At 33.9% G+C, this 21,751-nt stretch overlaps 1 protein-coding gene across 8 annotated transcripts in view; it reads right to left on the minus strand.

Moving 5' to 3' along the window:
* Trdn (triadin) overlaps positions 1-21,751 on the minus strand; it is a 260,113-nt gene that overhangs the window by 180,144 nt on the left and 58,218 nt on the right. For 6 of the 8 annotated variants that reach the window (XM_058586269.1, XM_058586273.1, XM_058586270.1 and 3 more), the window contains exons 6-7: positions 21,304-21,360; positions 20,411-20,473 (exon numbers count right to left, since the gene is read on the minus strand). In XM_058586269.1, coding sequence (XP_058442252.1) covers positions 20,411-20,473; positions 21,304-21,360 — 120 coding nt within the window. The remainder of the gene's footprint in view (positions 1-20,410; positions 20,474-21,303; positions 21,361-21,751) is intronic. The other 2 variants (XM_058586271.1, XM_046467030.2) reach the window with 1 other exon arrangement.

Consider the following 21,751-nt stretch of genomic DNA (forward strand, 5'->3'; position numbering starts at 1 on the left):
TGGTGTCACTTCCTATAGTTCCACCACCTCCCAATAATGTTACCAAATTATTAATTCATCAATGGGTTAATCCACAGAGGAGGTCAGAGATCTCAGGACTCAATTACTTCCCCAAATTTAAACCTCTGAACATTGCTTCACTAGAAACTGAGCTTTCAATACATGGTTCCTTAGGGAATATTTCAGATCTAAACAAAAACAATGAAAAGACTTTTTAGAGAGAATGAAAGAATCATTAAATTTATGTCAATAAATCATTAATTGAGAATGCAGATTTGCATATCACTACCATCATTCTGTTTTTCATTTTCTTTTATAACTGTTTCATAAGACTATTGTGTTACAACATCTTGAAATTTTGAAGTGTTCTAAATTAATCTAAATCTACATTGAGCTTGTTAAATATATTTTTCATATTTAAGTATTTTTGACCTAAACTCCTACATATGAATTATTTTATGTTCACATATTCCTTCAGATTTTTTTTTCCTGACCCTTATCAACAAAATCACAGAATGCAATTTTATTTAACTTTCAGCTAACTGAGATAGGAATGACTTTCAATGTTCAGGCCCATGAATGCAAATTATTCTTTATATTCTAATACATAAAGTCTGGGAGCATGGTTATAAATAACTTTGTATGAGGGGTTATTTTCAGCATTGTTTTGAAGATCGGAAATGTGGTCATAGGGGCTCTTGTAATGTCTATATAAAGCAGAATCAAAAAGGTCAACCAATGAAAAGAGAGATTTTTTTTTCTTATTCCCCTAAGTATCTTTGCCCTTTTGTACTGTAAATTGCACAGGCTGGCATTTAAATGCACAATGTCAAAGGCAAAGCACTTGTATTCAACTATGCAAAAAGACAGCTGGGAAGGGGCAGAAAAAGGAGGGGGAAACTGCCCTAACGCCTTCAATGCCAAGCTGCCAATGGCATATCCCTTCTCTCTGGGTTCTCCTATCACAGTATTTGCCCTATGGATAGAGACCAAGTAGTGAGAGGAGCACTTTTCTTCCAACAGAGCAACAGCTATATTCTGCCTCTGAGACCTATAACCCCTCCTGGCTGCCTTTGTTAATCAAAGGCACCAGGGATGATGATCTGAACCATTTCAGCCCTTAAATCACACTGTAACAGTGGCTATTTTTGTAAAGAGCTAATTTCACATTTTGCATATTTGGCTCTCACAAATAAAATTACTCATCTAGGACTGGGTAGGTATAATGCACAAGTGGAAGTGGGATTTAGACACTAATAAGTACATGTTGTAATAATTTAGACCAGAGGCAGCTTGTCAAAATAGGTAGGGTAAGTGTGACAGTTATTTCCCTGGTTTAGGAATACAAGCCAGCTGGCAGTGAAGTGTGGATGTTCATACTATTGTCTTCCAGCAACTCAGTAGGAAAGAGGCTAAAAAAAAAATCAGTTTGTGCTCACATCATCAAATAGTCTTCAGCTGTTGTTCCACACATTGTGTGTGTGTGTGTGTGTGCAAGCGCGTGCGTGCACGCATGCAAACACAGTTAAAGTAAGAAGCAGGCAGAAAAGCTATTTAATCAAGAAGTTGCTAAATCCAATCATATTTTTGAATGTTTAGATTTAGAGAAATTAAGAATCATCTGCCCAAGTTTTCAATCTTTCTTTTTTCCTGCTCCAACATAAGCAATGAGGAGGACATAGAACATACTCCAGCACAAACATTGCCACTCTAAAAGAAGGGATGATCAAAGAGAAGAGGCATCTCTTACTCACCTCTACTGTACATGAAGAATCTACAGGAACATCAGAATTTCATATAGTTTGACAAAACCTCCTTTAGCAAGATACTTCATCCACCATGACCAAGAACAAACCCCCAAAGAAAGCCACCAACTTTTCCAACCCTTGGTTTATAAAGAAAAGGCAGAAGCCTGGAAGGACAAGAGCCTTGCTCAATGTTGTGTAGCCAGTCGCAGCATTAGAACCAATGTGCAGCTTGACCTTTCCCAGGGGAATATTGGGTTTCACTGCTCATGGCTACTTCCTTTAGGCTTTTGATGAGTAGTTTACTTAACTGGCTCCAGAGAATCACTTAAGGTTCGGGTCACCTGAATCATGCATAATCTCTGACAGGGAGATAAATTTTGATTCTTAACAAATCTGAATATCTAGAGATGCATGATTCAAAAAGCAGCCTAGATATATTGGAAGTATCCACACTAAATATCTATGAGAATAAGAAAGAATTGTGATTTCTAATTATACCAGTAAAAGCAGTGCAAACTGATGAGTAATGTGACTTTGCCCTTGGGTTATCCTGAAGCACCCTCTGCCTCCCAGTTACTGATGATTACTAAAGCTTTGACCTGGTCAGAATTCAAGTCCTATTTCCTCCCTGAGTGAGCAGTAGGTGTTTTGCCTCTTAGAAAGAAATGAATATGTAATCTATAAGCTCTTTTATGAAATATAAGTAATAATTTTCATGAATGTATCTTCAATACACAACTGAGTGACTGACATGTCATAAATAGGAATGAATGTGCACCTGAATGGTCAGGCTTTATTGAAAAGGGGAATCTTGAAGTTTTACAGAGATAATACCAGCAAAGCACATGGAATATAATAGGTGGACCATAAAGTTCAGGTTCTTTTTCATTTGTGGCTTTAGCAAATAAAAAATCACAATTATTTCCAGTGACCTAAATACTATGTTTGCTACCTTTGGATAGAAACGATTTTTAAAGGCTAATTTTATATTTGTAAGCAAGTAAATCATGTCCATGAACTTCAGAAGTAATTTGCCTGTCATATAATAAGGGCAAAATATGGCAGCTCCAATATAATCTGAATTTCAAGTGTTTTCCTGGTTCTACTGTTATTTTTTTTTTCTGAAAAGAATGCAGCAACTCTTTTTTAACAGCAAAACTGTCTATTATTCTCTCAAAACAATTAACACAAAAACTTTTGAATTCAGTGAAGGTCAGAGGATTAATAGGTTTTATCTGCAATGTGTTTGAAAAGCTAATTAAGACTCCACATACAGCAGAGGACACTGGGAATACAGTATTTAGTTTTTCCTCTCCATGATCATAGTGAGCAAGAATAAATGGAGAAAAACAAAGTGAATGTGGAAACTTCACAGACTTGAGTCAAATCTTTTCCAAAGGAAATAAAGCTGAAAATACATTTTCTTTGATGGAAGATGCTCCCTGTATTTATTCAGTGAATGTATTTAGCATCTGCTTTATCTTGGCATTCTGATAGGTGCTAGATACACAGCGTAGAGTAACACAGAATGGTTTCACTTAAATTTCCTTTTTCTAGTGTAGGAACAATCTGATTTACAAAGAAATCACACTAAAAAATAATGAAAATATTTTTAATTCTTGCTAAATGAAAAAAAAAAAGGAAATATTCTGTGAGTTTCCCAAAATATTGTTTAACAACATCAACTAGTTATTCCCTCTGGTTCTTTTATGTAATTTTATTAGCAACTGTCTTCTAGTTAAAAGTGAAGTAACCATAGATATGTCTAAATTCTCTAAAGAGATTTTTTTGGCTAAAAATATATTTAAATAAATACAGATATGTGTATGTAACATATGGATATGAGGCCCTCTGAACCTCAGTTACCATATACTGTGTTAACTGTCTCTCTAATGTTTTACACAGCTATCTGCTCCCTCAGCAACATATTGGATCAGTCCCTCCTTACCTCTGATCAGCACAGTTTCAATAGATTTGTATTCCGAATATTTATTAAAATAATTTTCCTCTTGTTCTCTTGCCCCAGATAGACACATATGATCATGTCGGTCCTTGCCTTTACTCCTTCAGTGGTTCCCTGTTATCTGCCAGACAAAGTGTAATTACCCAGATGTGCCCTCAATGCTTGCCACATCAGCTACCTTTCCCAGCAGATGCTGGCTTTCCAAAGTTATTTTCCACTGCCTCCAGGCTTGTCTTCTCATATCTTACCTGGACTTTTCTCCACTCTTTTTCCAATAAAAATAAATCTATTTTGCTTTTCTCAGGGGAACTAGCCCCAGGAGTAAACGCATTACTCAATTCTACACACACACCTTGCATGGAACCCAAGTTAATAAGAATATTCTCTAGGAATTTAGAGTGGCCTATTACTTCTTAGGATTCAGTGTTTAGCAACTTGGTAAGCCTGAGACTTATCAAAGGAATCTTACTAAAAGCTATTGAGAGTTTACCTAAGACTCTAGCTAAGAAGGAATGCTAATAAGAGATGGGAAAAGAGATCAAGAGAGAGAACTATGAGAATACCCTTAATAACTATGAATCTAAAATTCCTCTGGTCAAACTTCCAGAAAAATAATAGATTACTTTTTAAATTAAAAAAAATGTTTAGTATAATATTTTACATATTTATAAAACATGATATGATGTTTTGATTCATGTTTACATTGGGTAATGATCAACTGAGTGCTATTAGCATAGTCATTATCTTAAACTTTTATCATTTCTTTATGATGAGTCCATTCAAATGCCTCTCTTTTAATGATTTTGAGATATATAATGCATTATTGTTCATTATATTCACAGTACTCTGCCAAAGAACACCAGAACTTATTTCTCATATCAAACAATAACATTGTACCTGTTGTCCAACCTCTTCCTACCTCCTTTTCCTTATTCCCAAGTCCCTCGTAGCCATTATTCAACTCTTAATCTCTATGAGTTCATCGTTTTTAGATTCCACTTATGAGTGAAGTTGTGTGTGTTTGCAATCCTTGTCTTTCTATGTCCAGCTTATTTTCCTTGACATAATGTTCTCCAAGCCCATGCATGTTGTTGTAAATAACAGGATTGCATGCTTTTAATAGTTGAATAATATTCCATTGCTCATATGTGACATATTTTCTTTATCCTTTCTTCGTTGATGGCCATTTACAGTGATGCCATACCTGGCTATTGTGAATAGTGCTGCAAAAAACATGAACATTAGAGTCTTTTTGACATCTGTATTTCATTTCCTTTGAGTATTTACCCAGTAGTAGGATTGCTGGCTTGTATGAAGGTTCTCTTTTTAGCTTTTTTGGGGAACCACCACATTTTTCTCTGTAATTGCTGTACCAATTTACATTCACACAAACTGTGCACAAGAATTACTCTTTATCCACATCCTCACCGGAATTTTTTTTTTAATTTTTTGACTTTTTGAAAATAGTTGTTCTTACTGGGATGAAGTAGTATCTCATTGTGGTTTTGATTTGCATTTCCCTGAGACATGATATTGAGCATTCTCTCATATATCTGTTAGACATTTTTATGTAAACTAATTTGAACTGAATTCACCAAAAATCAAAGATCTAAACTTTCCCCACAAAATAATGAGCATTCCAAATTTCTTTCTTTCTTACTTACTTTCTTTTTCTTCTTCTTTTCTTTTTTTTTTTTTTTTTTAGTTTTTGTATTGGGGATTGAACCCAAGGGTGGTTTACCTCTGAGCTATATCCCTAGTGCTTTTTATTTTTTATCTTGAGACAGGCTGTTGCTGAGTTGTTCAGTCTGACCTTAAACTTGTGATCCTCTTGCCTCAATGTCCTGAATTTCTGGGATTACAGGTGTGTGCCATTGTGTCTGGCAGTGTTCCACATGTTTTTTTTTTTTTTTAATTAGATGAGATTCTTATCACTCACAATTTACACAAGAAGTAATTTAGGACAAAATAAAAGAATAAATATGTGGAATTTTATGTAAACAGACTTAGTCCTAAAAAAGAAGTATTTGATGTATTCAGTACTTATTACCTAAGGTTAAATTCTAGATTAAAAGCCTGTCTATATATCCTTTGTCTATCTCAAAAATGACAATGATCATGTCTTTTAAAACCTCCTAGATCTACAGTAAACATAGAATATAATAGAGAAGTTATATGCTTTCAAACGGTTGTTTGAAGAAAATAGCAGAAAGGTTCACAGTGAAGCTGAGCATTAAGTAATTCATATTTAACTTCACTTGGCCCTTGTGTATCTTCTCTGGGAAGCTAACACCTCTAACCTGGCCATTGTGTAATATGTCCGGAACTGCACATTGGTGAATTAATCAGTAAGCAAAAATAATCACTCTTTGCCTTAAGATTCAAATAACTGGAAAACATATTGTGACTAGGCATTTAAGATCAAATGTGTATCATCTGGCCACAAACCCAGAACCTTTACGGACTGTGAGAAGGTACCCATCTGTCTGCCAGTACTCATCACACACCTGCATAAACTATTCCAAAATCTACTTCTTGGCCAGGTGGACCTATGATAATAGCCCTTTATCTTTTTTTTAGTCAACATTTTTAATAAACTTATCTCTCAAGCCTCAATTCCTTGTCTTCATGGGCCTGTTTTGTGGCAAGCAGATGAACTTGGGTCTTGTAGCAATAGAAATAAATTATGAATTACCATGCAACACAATGGATAGTTCTAACTATAATTACTAGCAAAGCTACTAAGTGTAATAGCAGTATGAGATGTTATGTCTAATTTGTCTTGGGTTGTTTCACTGAGTTTATTAATAGTTTGGGGAGATAAACATATTGTTAATTTTATACTTTACAAAATGCCATCTTTTCCCATTAAAAGTCAAAAGAAAGGCAAGTCTAAACTCAGAACAAAATTAAGGCAGTCATTTGGATTTTGGTTTCTATTGTGCTTATAAAACAAGGTGAATGAGATTGATCCTTGCTTTTAGCTATAATTTTTTAAAATAAAATTATGTTAACATAATTTTTCTGAAAAGCACGTGCTGCATTGACAAATGTATTTTCCTAAATTTGATGAAATAACTATGTGTTTGTTCACTCTCTAAAGCAGGCTACCAAACAACAAAGCATCTATGAAAATTTTCCTCTTATATGAAATTGTTCAGCTAGTAGAGATCTATCAAACATATAATCCTTAGTATATATTTGAGAAATGAATGTTTAAATTAGAAATGATAAAATCCAAAAGAAAACTAAGACAGAGGAATACATAAAATCATGTCACATATAGTGGCACAAGGTCACAGTGAGGGCAGTATCCAGACTTACCAACATCTTAGGCTTGAAGTTTCTTTAAAACTGCACCTTTTTTTTTTTTCTTTGTTTTTTGTTTGTTTGTTTGTTTGGGTAGTTGGTTGGTTGGGGAATTTTCTGTCCCCTATTTGTCTATGTGTCATCATAATTTTCAATATTGACTGTCACAACAGGGTGTAATATGACAAGTGGCTTTTCCTAGATTGACCCAATTTCACCATCTAAGGGAAGATGCCATCTTCCTTTTGTCTTTTTAAAGATTCCACAGGGCAGGACTCTGGCCCAATTGGGTCATGAACCCACACTAGTCCAGAGAGTGGCAGATGGAGCAGAGATGATAATTTCAACTCCATTTGAGCCACATGGTTGGAGTTTAGGGGAAGAGCCATCCATCAAACAAGCAGGATGAGAAGAAAATGGATGTCCCAGAAGGAAAAAATTTAACTGTGCACTGATAATTTTTGCTGGTTCATTAGACATTAGTGTTTCATTAGGCAAGAAAATGAGTTTTAAATTTGTGATATTTACATGTCCTACCTACCTAAATTCAATGGATACAGGGAAACTTTCTGCCAAGTATTACCAATGCATCAAAGAATAAACACTTTTCTACCTGTTATCTTCGATTCCTTCCTGTGTAGCTTTCCTTTCCTGTTACTAATTGGTTATTCTGCCCTACTTCTCCCAAGCTGACATTCATACCAAGTCTAAATCCTTTCATAAAGACCATTTGATAATGTCATGGCTTTTTTTCTCCACGTGCTATATATATATATATATATATATATATATATATATATATATATATACACACACACACATATATATAACAGATTCTCTAAAAACTAAAAAAAATAACTCATAGATTAATTATCTTTCTGTCTGTGGTTTTGCAAAATGACTTGCTAGAGACTTCACACATTGATTATACTTGTCATTTTGATAAGATTTTAGTGAAGCTAAACCTCAGTTGAAAAAGCAAATTAAAATTTGCACATACTTGTGAAATCCAAATGCTGAAACCATCAGCTCTATTAGAAATGGAAGCAATTTGTTCAAATAACAAATGATTAGATATGGCAGGAATGTGTGATTAGAACCTCAGTTAATGGCCTTGTTGTATGACAAATGCAACTGTGACTTTATCTGCAGTCATCAGTTCACCAATAGCATTTTATATCCTTGTCTGGAAGAGATGGGATGTCTCCATAAAGACAGAATAGGATGGAGGTGGAGATTCCAGGAGTCTGAGAGCCTAAACAGCTTCTAAAGTGAACAAGAAATAAACTGTGTCACATTTACAGCTATTGAAATTTTCATTATTGTTGAGAATGACCTTGCTTTTGGAGTCAAGAGATGATAGAGAAAAAGAGTCAGCTACCAAACATATTTCAAAGGTAAAGGTGACAAGATATTAACGGATTAAAGAGAGGATGTAAAGAAGTTGAAAGTAACTGGAGAGATTTAAGACTCAGTAAAATCGAAAAAAGTTGTGATAATTTACTGATAAGAGGTAAAGAGCTGAGTATAGGTGACACATTCAGGTGTGTGTGTGTGTGTGTGTGTGTGTGTGTGATGTGAAGGGCTTTTAAGACACATTAACTTTGGGATGTGTAATAGGTATTTAAATAAAGATGGTGAATAGGTGAATATTTGAGTGTGGAGTTCAGAAATGGAAATAAACATTTAGGAGTTGGTATCAGATGATTTTAGGACCATGAGACTATATGAGGTCACTAAAAATAGTGAATATAGAATAGAGCCCTACAGTGCCTCCAATTTTAGGCCCCAGAAAGAGAGGAAGGAAACCAGGGGGAAAAAAGATCAAGAAAACGTGACCATAAAGGCTAAAAGGAGCCAGGCATGGTAGTACATGCCTATGAATCACAGTGGCTCAGGAGGCTGAGGTAGTAAGATCATGAGTTCAAAGCCAGCCTCAGCAGAAGCAAGGTACTAAGCAATTCAGCTAGACCCTGACTCTAAATAAAACAAAATAGGGCTGGGGATGTGGCTTAGTGGCAGAGTGCCCCTGAGTTCAATCCTTGGTACCCCCACCCTAAAAAAAAAAGAAAGAAAGAAAGGCTAAAATGAAAGAGTATTGTCAAAAAAGCTGAGTGGGGAGATAAGCAATGGCTGTCAAATAATCTTGAGAATGAGGAATTCTCATTTGGGCTTGGGAATGTGGAGAAGTGACAATAGTGGTGGGGATGGAAACCCAAGTTTGGTGGACACAGAGAGATGGGAAGGAGCATGGAGACAACTCTTAAGAAAAGCTTCATTCTAAGGGGGATCTGAGAAATGGCACAGTCACCTAAGAAAGATATGCTGTCAACAGCAGGACATTCACTGATGGGAATGACCAATAGAAGTCAAAATGAATTTGCAAAGGAGAGCATTACTGGAGTGATACTCCTGAGCAAGCAGATGAGGATTGCATATAATTATAAACTTTGTTACTGTTGCATGGTGCTGTATTCAGAAAAAGAAGAAAGAAAAAAGAGAACACAAATACAAAGATGAAATACATCCGTGGATAAGACAGAACTCACGGGAGCTTTTAACTTTTATTTTCTAAGGAAAGAAGAAGAAGGATAAAAAGGTGATGAAAGGTAAAACAAAAAGGAAACAGTTTGGAAGCAATAGTCTCAGAAAGGGGAGAGTGAACTATTAGGATTCTATTTCTAAAGGGTAATGGAATCACAAGACAACTCAAAAGATTCACTCAGCCCTCCGAAATACCCACGTGAATATTGCTGCACATGGGAAATAGTGAGACAATTAACTAATAGTGCCAATTCTTAGGAACACTGGTAAAATACACATTTTCACATGGGAGAGGGTCAAAGTAATTCATAATATTCTATTGATAGATCTGTTTTACATGTTCAGTGCCATGGATATTGATTTCCTCTTTCCTCTGATTTGTATAACTTCAATATTTGCCCGCCTCAACATGAGCTCTTTCTGTTGTGTTTTAGCATTAGTATCTTCACCTGATCATAGTTTTAATTTCATATTCTAAGATTAATATTGCTAACAGGATATGGGTACTGACTAACATAATGGCTATATTTTATTACTGTCAGAAGCTATTTCTTAGACAAAAACAAGAGTGCTTTTAATTTCAGAAGTATTATATGTGTTCCTCCAAGCCTTCCTCGATTACTTATAATAAACTTCCTAAAAATGTAATTGCAATTATTTTCCTGTCTAGAAACTTTGGTTATCTGAAGCATTTTCCCCTGTCTTTTGCATTGTAAGTAAACTTTCCCTCCTACCCTAAGCTTATTGTCATTGGGATTTTCTTCTTGAAATGTCTTAAAACATTCATTTGCCTTAAGGACAATTGATCATTATTCCAAATATGTAATACATTTTATTTCAAAGTGTCCTTGGTTTATGTAGACATCAATAAGACATGCTCTGATTAGATTCAGAGTAGTGTTTTATGCTGGAATAGACAGGAGAGACTGTGTGAATTCAGGTTATATACAGTGCACATTTACCATGACCTCACTTCCTAGAACTGGCTTTTGACCACACTTTTGTTTCTTAAATTATTAGTCTTCAAATGAACACAGCCAAATTTAAGATCATAATAATATAAACATTCATTCAAATGTTAAATAATCCAGATATGGGTTTCATTTATCCACATTCATTCTGAAAAAAAAAAAAAGATAATCTGTTGAGCCTCCCTGAGTTTAACACCATCTTTCTTCAGGCAAGTTTGACCTCTACAAGCCTGAGATGGCCACTCTGTTTGCACACTTCAAACTCTATACTTCATTGATTAAAGATGCTCAATATCACCTTGAGCATCCCATATTGTCTTATAACTTCTGCCATAGTGTCCTATTTTTAAGGAATAACCATGAGTAGACTACATCTAAATAGGAGAGAGTTTGTCAAGGTTATGAATGTGGCTTTGATATTCTGTTTTCTTATTTCCAGATTAAATATCCACAATTCTGAATTACTCTTTTCTGAATACCATCTGGTTTATTTCAAAATATCTCTACTAAAATTAAAGGCTATTATCCTGGTGGGTTTCTAATACTGCAGGGTACAATGAATGAATTTCACACATTTTATATATATATATATATATATATATATATATATATATATATATATATATATATACACACACACATATATATAATATTAATTTCAGAAACCTAGAATTTTATCTGCTTTTGTGTGTCACACTACATTATCCCATGCAAAGTTTCTTTTCTAAAATATTTAAGTATTATATCAACAGATAGAAGTATCAAAAGTCTTCCTTTATTGTATTCTATTTTTGAAATGAAGTCTTCCATATTCCCCCTATATGGAAATAACTACCTGATAATACATATGTGTTCCAATGTCATAATTTCTATGTTTAATTGTAATTTTAACACCCTAATGTAATCACTCCTTGACCCAATTTCAGCAAAGATAATTTGGACAAAGTTCATGTAATTATTCAGGATAGGACGAGTGACCTAAACTCAAACATCAGATTATCCTTTCAGTCTAAGGTTAGGTCAGGAACACTGCATCAACCAGTGAGCCTCAGTCTAGGTTCTCTGAGCTCTCAGTAAATGAATCTACTATTTTTTTCCATAGGACATGAACAATAAGGGAGGTGGGACAGCACCTATAACTAATTTGCAATCATATGAATCCAGAACAATAAAGCAGAGTCTAAAAATAGTGATAAACTTATTCTGAGATAATGTGACTCCTATGTTGAGCTGAAGCCAATTTACTCTGGAACTATACATGAGTAAACTAAAAAACAGTTCACCATTCACAATAATAAAACATCTTTAGTTATAAACCACTATAAAAATTGTATGTGTTCTCGTCTTCATTGCTTAAAAATAAGCATCATATGTGCCTTGGTCAAATGTCTTCTTCTATAAGTCTGTGGCATCCCTGTTCTAAATTTCTTATAGTCACCAACTACCAGAAAAGAGAAACAATTTTTATACAATTACAGTATAATTTTTTTATTAGACTATTCTCTAAGGTCCTTAGCAACAAGTAGATATATATCTCTTACAGTGATCTATCTCAAATATTAAGCATATATTATGACTTATCTATTTATTGAGTGAAGGAGTGAAGGAAAGCAGAACTGCTACAAAAAATAAGAATCAGCCCTATAGGATAACCTTGGATTTCTTTCTTGTATGTGTACATCTGTCTATAATAACACCTCAGTGGAATTAAGGAAACAGAATATGAGAAGAGTGGAGAGAAGAAATTAAAGAAGTCCACCACCATCATTAGCTAGAATTGGGGTAAAAATTGCTTGTAGTTTGCAAAAAACACAAAAATAAAAAACAAACAAATAAAAAACCAGCAAAGCTTCATTTGGTGACTCTCCTACTGCACTTACTTCATTATGACTGTGATCCTGGACATAGCTCAACTGTTCCAGTGCTGCATTGCCCTCTGTATAAAATGGCAATTATCATGCCTGCCTCACAGAGTTGTAATGATCAAATGAAAAAACAAAGAACACATTTAACTGCTATTATTATCACTTAAAAATGCCTTGATAATATGAGTACATATTGGCAGAATCGCAAGGAGGTTTCAAAGATCTGCTTTTAGTATCCCTAGAGAGACTAGAATTGAAAGATGTATCATTTTGATGGTTTTTAAGCTTTACTTTCATCAAATGAAAAATCTTATAGACTTTTAAGATATAATACAATAAAATTTACATATTTCATTTCCATGTTCTTTAATGTATATCTTAGAACATGAGGAAAATTCAGATCACATCATTATCCCCCAAACTGATCAAAATCTGTTCACATTTTCTTTCTTTCTTTCTTTCTTTCTTTCTTTTTTTTTTTGTGGGAGTGGAGATGGGGCCTAAGGGGATTGAACTCAGGGTTGCTCAGACACTGAGCCATGTCCCCAGCCCTATTTTGTATTTTATTTGGAGACAGGGCCTCACTGAGTTGCTTAGTGCTTAGCTTTTACTGAGACTGGCTTTGAACTTGCCATCCTCCTGCCTCAGTCTCCTGAGCCATGATCACATATTCAATTTGAGAAAAAAATAATGTAACTAACTGATATCACATTCCCTATACTGTTCTATGTAATCTGACCATGAAAATTTAATTCATGACCATTCCAGGAAGTCACTTATTTTGATGTTAGTTTATATTATTTTAGTTCTTGCAATTTTCAGAAAAGAACTCATTCTACCTAGAAAGTTGAACTCAAAATAATTTACTATACATGTAAGTGATACTTAAATTATTGATATAATCAAAGCATACAAATAAAGATATATGCATTATATATTTACTAATTTTTGCTCATATATATTTCAATATTCCTTGTTGAAAGTACTTCACAAAAGAAAGTACTTCACAGATCCTCAAGTTTGGTGCTAATTTTGTTTCTTTCTTCACTAGAAGGGTATCTCTAATTCTCCAAAATCAGCATTAAAATATTTAAAATAGTCACTTGTATACTAGTCCTTTTTATCCAGGCCTAAGTAATTTCTAATATGAACATCTCACCTTTATGAGTTTTGACGGTTTTATTTTTTTGTTTTGTTTTTGGTATCAAGAATCTAACCCAGGGGTATTTAACAACGGGTTCACATTCCCAGTCCTTTTTTAGCTTTTATTTTGAGACAGGGTCTTGCTAAGTTGCTGAGAATGGCCTGAAACTTGTGATTCTCCTACCTTAGCTTCAAGTCATTGAAATAACCTGTGTGGGCAACCAGGCCCAGCTTGTCTCACATGGTTTTAATGATTAGAATATTTGAAAATATATTCTCTTCCCTTCAAGTCAATTCTAGTAAGGTGGGTATTTTCAATATAGTTGAGCTAACATAAAAAATAAATTAAGTAGGGTAAAAATCATAAACCCCAAATAAAGGTCAAGAAATAAAAGGCTGCTCCTTTAAACTTAACACAAACACATGAAATATATGACAATCTATTCAGCCAAAATGTATCTGAACATATAAATATTTCAAGGAAGTTACTTTTATTTACATATAAATGTAAAAATCATAGGACCTGATATCTGCCATGCAAAGTATTTTGAACACTAACAACTAGAACAAAATGCTTAAAAAAAAAGAAAAAAGGATTCAAAAGCTAAATTAGTGATAATATAGTTCTTGCAGAATTTAATATTATTTGCCCCACACAGTAACTGAAAATATTCTATTGAAATATATATGCATATATCCCTTAAAACAGCACAAACCTTATGAGTTCCTGCTGGAGTAAACTCACCTGTTCCATTCACGCATGGATATTTAATGATTAGTTCTAGTCAGATATTGTTACAGAATAAATGAGCCCTAAAAAGCGTTGCTCAAATATGTTTCACAAACTTACCTCAGTGAGCACAAAGGACAATTTTATATATCTTTTTCTAAAATTGACATTTTTGTATTAAAATGTGCTTATTATTGGAGTTTTAATTTTATGAACAGGACCACCTAATCTTAAATCGCATATCTTGCAAAATGCAAACCTCTCTGTATAAATTAATCTGTATATGGTATTCTTCATAGCTTGAACATACACACTTTTATTATAGGAACATCTGTGACATTATCTCACACACACACACACAAAAAAAAATATTGTATGTCACCCATGGGCTCATCAAACAATATATTCTAAATTATCTCTTAGATATTTGCTTATATACTCTGCCCTTTGAACATCAATCTCTCATATTCTGTTTATGTCCATTAGACTCTAGATTAGCCTTCCAAAGTAAAACTACACAAATCAAAAAAAGACTCTTTATTCTTTATACAACCACAACCCCACCTTCCAAATGTTCCACATTTTTCTCCATTGTTGTACCTCCCATTTCAATCTGGTTTCACATCCTCTGTCCACTGACTGTCCTTGTCTCTTTTGTCCTCCTCTCACAGTTTCTAAATAGCATTCAAAATTTGAGAAATTTGTTCTTAAAACAACAATTTCTAAAACTGTACTCTTTTCTTTTCCCTTAATATCTCTGGCAATTCCTTTCATTTCTCTTACTTTGCTCTTTACTACTTCCTCTCTAGATGTGGGAGTTGCCCAGGCCTTGATTCTGTTTCTATTCTATTTCTTTTGACACGATCTTTTTGGGTAAACTCTCTATTCCCAGGGAAATAATAGGATTTATACAGATTACTATATTGAACACTTTGACTAAGAATTTTTATTGTATTTTGAATGAAAGCCAAGATTCTACAGATGTTCTGTATATTCTGACTCCTCATACAAACCATGAATATACACGTCATGTACACACACATACATCACATTCACATTTCATGTAAAGATGCACACATTGATGCCTGGACCCTTCCAATACATCAGCTTGTTGTCTCTCAGGCTGGGGGTATAGCTCAGTGATACAGCACAAGCTTCGCATGTTCAAGGCCCTGGATTCAATCACTAGCACCACTTTTGTGCTAAATCAATGTTGACTCTCAGAGGGGACTGATCTAAAAACCTTTTCTATGTTAATGGCTCTCCAACCCCATCCATTATTTTTTATGATTATCCCAAATTTATTTCCTCCATTGCCCTTAGTCTGAGCTGTACTTAATAGTATTCTGCCTTCTTATTCATGGTGTGCTGCCCTCATCAAACTGTAAATCCCATTAGGGTACCTCTTATGTCTGCTAACCCACCTGTGCATGCTAGAATATATGGGATATAGAAGACATTTAGTAAATATTTCCTGTAAGAAAGCATGTGTATATGAATTAATTAATTTGTCCTTTTCTAACAGCATATTTCAGAGAAACCAATGTGTACTTATAGGCTCCTTCTTATAATTTGTACTTCTGTTCAGATAATTCCTAAAAAAAATACTACTGGAAAGTATAATAATGAAATATCATTTTGTAACATTAGTAACAGTTATTATGTCAAAATTATTTTCATAATTAATAGTTGAATATGTACAGTGATAATAAATTCAACTCTAAAATGTTTATAAATTAGAATTTCAAAAATAGCCAACTTGAGAGAAATAGATTATCTTGGAGTCCATTTGGATTCTCTTCTGGTCTATATATTTTTTGTATATTATAATTATTTCATATAAGACAAATCAATGTGGTAATCTTTTTCAAGTCTTATAATCTCATCATCAAGCACTTAGAAAAATGTTTCTTAAAAACATCATTTTGTGCAGTGAAGAGAAAAAAAATACCTATGCTTTTTTAGCTACAGTTTGGGTAAAGAGCAATATAAATTTCATTCAAATGTGTCTTGTGAACAATTTAAATTGAAAAATTTGATCATGGTATTTTATCAAATCATCTTTTTCAGGTTTGGGGAGTGCATGAAGATATGTTCATTTCCTCCACAGTCCAGGACTTCAAAAACTATCTCAAATGAATTTTATCCTCTCAGACACTTCTGAAGGTATCATTATTGCAGATAGTATAGGTAGCTTCTTTCAACTTCCATTCTACCTATCTTGCGGTTAGACAAATTGGAATTCCAGAATTTTGTATCTGGTGGACTCCCTTGCTGCTAGTGCTCACCAAGAAACAAAAGTAATTACCACCAACTAAATGCACATACATGAAACTGACTTGCAGAAATGGTTGGACAAACTAGATGTCTGATTTGGCAATTGAAGATGTTAGTCGTTGCTGAAGTCTGCTTATACATTTCCATCAACCAGCCTTTGTGACTGTTAGAATGAAATTGTTTCCTGACCTATACTTTATGATTCAATATCATCTCCTTAATTTTGATTCATCCCTTCCTGCCTACAATTTTGGAGGTACCTAATTCCCTGTATAGAATCTCTTCTCTTTGTAGTAACTAGAATGTTTGATATGTCTTACACCTAAGTCCAACACTAACATGGGGAGATGTTTTTAAATTTTTTGTTTATTTTTTTAATGGCAACCCATCAGGTGGAAACATACATTATAATGTGGCAAAAATATCCTTGTGATTTTTCTTTTTTTTTTGTTTCATGTAATGTTTTAAAGTGACAAGATTTTTTACATGTATACTTTCCAATATATACTAAATAAGAGATTATTATAAGTAACCACTATGTCCCAATTACTTGGTTTCAACTATTATTAATCAAGAAGCTAACAATCTTGCATAAAAACTTCAGTCAAATTTTCACTAACACAGATCATTAACAAAGCATGATTTACCAGTTTCATGCATTAGAGGAGTATTTATCAGTCAATAGAATTTGATTTTTAGCTTCTTTTGCATCTAATTAATATTCTAACTGTAATAAAATATAATAGTATAACAAGTCTATATAGTAGATAATCACATAAATTATATAAAAGTGAAACAAATAAAATATAACACTCAGATATTAAATAAACTCTTAGGATTATCTTTTGCCTTACAGATTTGCTACTATTTATGGTTACAGTAGTGATATCATATGCTCTACCATATTTCTTTTACTATTTTAGGAAGAAATGACATATGTGCCCCAGCTCTTCAAGATCTTGTTACACTCATTTCTCTCATTATCTGTATAAACTTTTACTACTTTCATAATAAGCTTAAGATTGGTTATTTTTAATCCACATTGCCATCAGCTGAAAATATATTCAGAGAATTATTAAACTCTGAAAAGAAACGTTAGAGTTAAAAAACAATATTAATTAACTTTCTCTCCATCTTCCTCTCTCTCTCTCTCTCTCTCTCTCTCTCACACACACACACACACACACATCCATTTGCACACACATCAACACACTCGATTTTGAGTATTAGAGGACTAAAAACTTGAACAGAAATTATTAAATCATTCATATTCCAATCAGGAAACTAAATTAAATTTAAAGAACCAACGATATTTTATATAATCAAATGGTAAAATGACAAACTTAACAAAAAGAAAACTGGTTTCAAGATGGACAAATTTGTTCTGTACCTCTAGCTGAGCAGCCACCCTAGATATGCCCACTGTGATCTGTGCTTCACTGGCTGAGCACTGGCCTTACAGGAAGTGATGATGGCATAATCAGTTCTGATGCTATTCCTGCACAACCTCACTTTGACATAAAGGTCAGGCAACCAGCACAGGTTTCCAGCTGCATGGAAGTATCAGATTTTCCTATCACTCATTACATATTAATGTGTTTTGCCTATCCCCCAGAAAAGATACACCAAATCAAAACATCAAATACATAGACACACAGACACACACACACAAACACACACACACAAACACACACACACACAAACACATTATTTAATTTGGTAAAAACAACTTTTCTTTCTGATTCTGCATACATGTGACAAAAGCTTTGAGGGTTACAACTCAAAAATTTCTTCTTCAAATTTTTTAACAAAGCTGATGGCTCAGAAAGAAGCACCTTATCTATCTTCACCACCCATACATGTAACATCACAAGTCCATTGATCTAAGCAACAAATTTCTTAGTATCATCATATGGTCAGTACTGTGTTTTTTCCATTCTTAAGACATATGTCACCAGGAAAATAAAGTAAGTTTAAAGTAAAATTAAGTATTGAACAATTCAATAAACCACATCGATGTATTCTTCATAATATAATTTGGGGTGCAAAGTAATTGACAATCAACTCTTACACTGGCAGAATATCTGACTCTTTCACTCTCATCATTTTATAAGCCATATAATCATGCAATTCTTAGTATTTTATATGTATTTTTTACCCCAGTTATAGTATACCAGAAATATGCTCTCATTCCTGATTGTTACTTGCTAAGAATAATTGTTAGTTAATTTGGGATCCTGTGTATTTTATCACCATCTTGTTTGCCACATAAATTACTACTCCTTCATAAAGATAAAGGTTTCACTGATGCCATCCCAGCCTTCTTGCTCTTCCTAGCCAACGTCCTACCTTGAAGCTCCCTTCAACTGCTCCCTTATGTAAGCTTACCTACTGCCTCATTTTGTAAGGCATCATTTTCCATTTACCACTATATGGAGAAGATTTGGAAATCTCATTTACTTGAAGTTGCTAATACCTGAGAGGAATTAGTTTTTTACCCCATACACACAGGCCCTAGGAGATTTGCATTGTAATGAAAGAGAATTCCCTCATAACTCAAAGGAATGGAAAGACACTAATAGTAGAATTTCAAGCATCACTGACATAGTGGAGGAAATATTTTGGGGTGTGAATACTTATCTTCAAACCATATTACTTGAGATGACAATTTTTTCCATGTAGATTTAAGCATTACATGAATAGAAGCTGACATTCATGTCTGTGCCGGAATAAAAACAAAACTAAATGTAAAGTAAAAATCTAAACCCTAAAAGTTGAAATAATCCTATTTCCTAATGACGTGCCTTATTCTTTCTTGGTTTCTTATCTTTGCAAAGCTATACTAAATAGAAATAAATAGATAGACTGATCCTCTCTCTCTCTCTCTCTCTCTCTCTCTCTCTCTCTCTCTCTCTGTACTGTGCAGCTCTTGTCTTTGTATTATATCATAACCAAGATGGCTCTCAGCTTGACTGACTTCAGAAAGGCTTTTTCCTGACCTTAGGTGCCTGACTATCCTTTCCTGACCTTAGGTGCCTGACTATTCCAGAGCAATTACTTATAAAACTTGGAGTTGTAAATTCTTTCTTGGCCCCTATGTGATGTGAATCTTTTAAAGCCTCTTTAAGTTTTACAACACAGGGGTGCCCTTCTCAAAGATCTGAGAACCAGGCCTTAGAAAGATAATCATGGAACTGGATGCAGTGGCTCACTCCTGTAATCCCCGAGATTCAGGAGGCTGAAGCATGAGGATCACAAGTTCAAAGCCAGCTTCAGCAATTTATGGAGGCCCTAAGCAACTGAATGAGACTGTGTCTCAAAGTGAAAAACAAGAAGGACTTGGGGATGTGGTTCAATGATTAAGCATCCTTGGGTTCAATCCTTGATACCAAACATAAATAATAAATACCATGAAGAGAAGGTCGTGCCATCTCTCAGTTTCTCTCCTAAACATAGAAGAGAGGAAGTTTACTTTTTCTTGGAGTAAAGCCTATTTGCAAATGTGGATGGCTGAAGATCCCTGTTTCAGTTCTAACACACTCCTACTTTCTGTTTCAGCAGAATTAAGTCAGAGGGAGTTCCAGTCTCTCCCACTGATTCTAATAGTCTTGAACAATTCTTCCTTGTCTAGCTAGCTCAATCTTTTGCTTGTCGAAGTCTTCACATGGTTGGATTCAAGAATTCATATCCAAATTTGTACAAGTTACAGCAAGGTGGTACTGGGGATTAAACACAGGGCCTCACACTTTGCAAGTGCTCTACCACTGAGCTACATCCCCAGCCTGACAGTAAGATTTTGTTTTGTTTTTGTTAAAAAGACATCTTAAACATAATGCAAGGGAACAAAATAAATTTAATACCTTTCTTTTTCAGGTCAATGGGAGTGTCCTTCTCACTTTTCTTTTTGGCATCTTCTTTTTCTGCTGTTAAAATAAGAAAATTCTAAACCTCTGCCTATTTAATTTTCATATATTTCAGGACATGCACGAGTGTCATTAAGACATCCAATTTGTCTTGTGAAAATGAGTCCCACATCAGAGCCATAAGTCATGTCAAGTATGAGTGAACTAGCACCTACCTAACAGACAAATGGCTTAGGTGTGCTTTTTTCTCCAAGAAAGAACAAATTGTTGGTACAGGAAAGAAGTACTTCATAAAAGTGTAAGCATTATATGCTATTATTAATTATGGTAGAATCCCATCATTTTTCTAAAACATACTAAAAGGAACATATTGAATGTCCCTTGAGCTACTAAGTCACTGGAAGCATATCAGGAACTTTGAAATCTCTGAAGCTCACTTGGAGACATCAGATGAACTATTTGAAAACAACCAACTAAGAAAGAAAAAAAAACAAAACTCAAACTTTTCAAATATTTACTTCGGATTGCATAAAATGTTCTGCCCCATGATAGATATTTTTATTAAGCTGAATTAGTTGAATATAATATTCACATCAACATATATAGTCAAATAAATTAATGAATTAACATTGAGCAGTTTCTAAAACAGGAAAGAATAATCAGACAATAATAATTTTTAAAAGTATTTAGGCTTTGCATTGTCTTATTAAAAATTTAATCAATTTCAACTCTATTTTGAACATTTACAAAGCTCAAAAGAGTTTGTTAATAACTATGACTATGAAATCATAAAGTGAATTTATTTCCCAGGGAAAAAAACAGCTTTATTAGTAGCAATGTAAATAGATACTAATTAATTTATGAGTTAGACAGCTTTTTGAAATCTTTACCTTTCTTTTTTGTTTCAGAAATAACTTTCTTCTCAGCTTTCTTCTCTCCTTCTTTTTCTAGAGAAGAAATGTAAAATATTTCCTTTAGGAAAATTTAGTACAAAAGGAAAGTCAACATTGGAAAGAGGGATTACTGTTAAGTCAATTCTGCCTCTGGACAGCTTTGTGATTTTCAACAAGTGATTGAACCTCACTAAGCAGTATTTTCCTCATTTGTAAAATAACAGTACCTTCCTCAAAGCTAGATAATGTTTAACAAGTTCTCTGTGTGGTGCCAGCCTAACAGTAAATGCATAACACTTTAAGCTGCTAATGTTGTTTACAAATCATGAACAAGAGAGTTTGAGCTTTCTGAGCCAAACAGTTTTGGTTTAGTGCCTTAAGTAAGATATTGACATATAAAATTAAAATATAATTTCTTCAGAAATATATTACAGGTAAGCTACAA

The sequence above is a fragment of the Marmota monax genome, unplaced genomic scaffold (assembly GCF_021218885.2).
Source record: "Marmota monax isolate L192 unplaced genomic scaffold, Marmota_monax_Labrador192_F-V1.1 WCK01_AAM20220418_F8-fsc00140, whole genome shotgun sequence".
Taxonomy (NCBI): Eukaryota; Metazoa; Chordata; class Mammalia; order Rodentia; family Sciuridae; genus Marmota; species Marmota monax.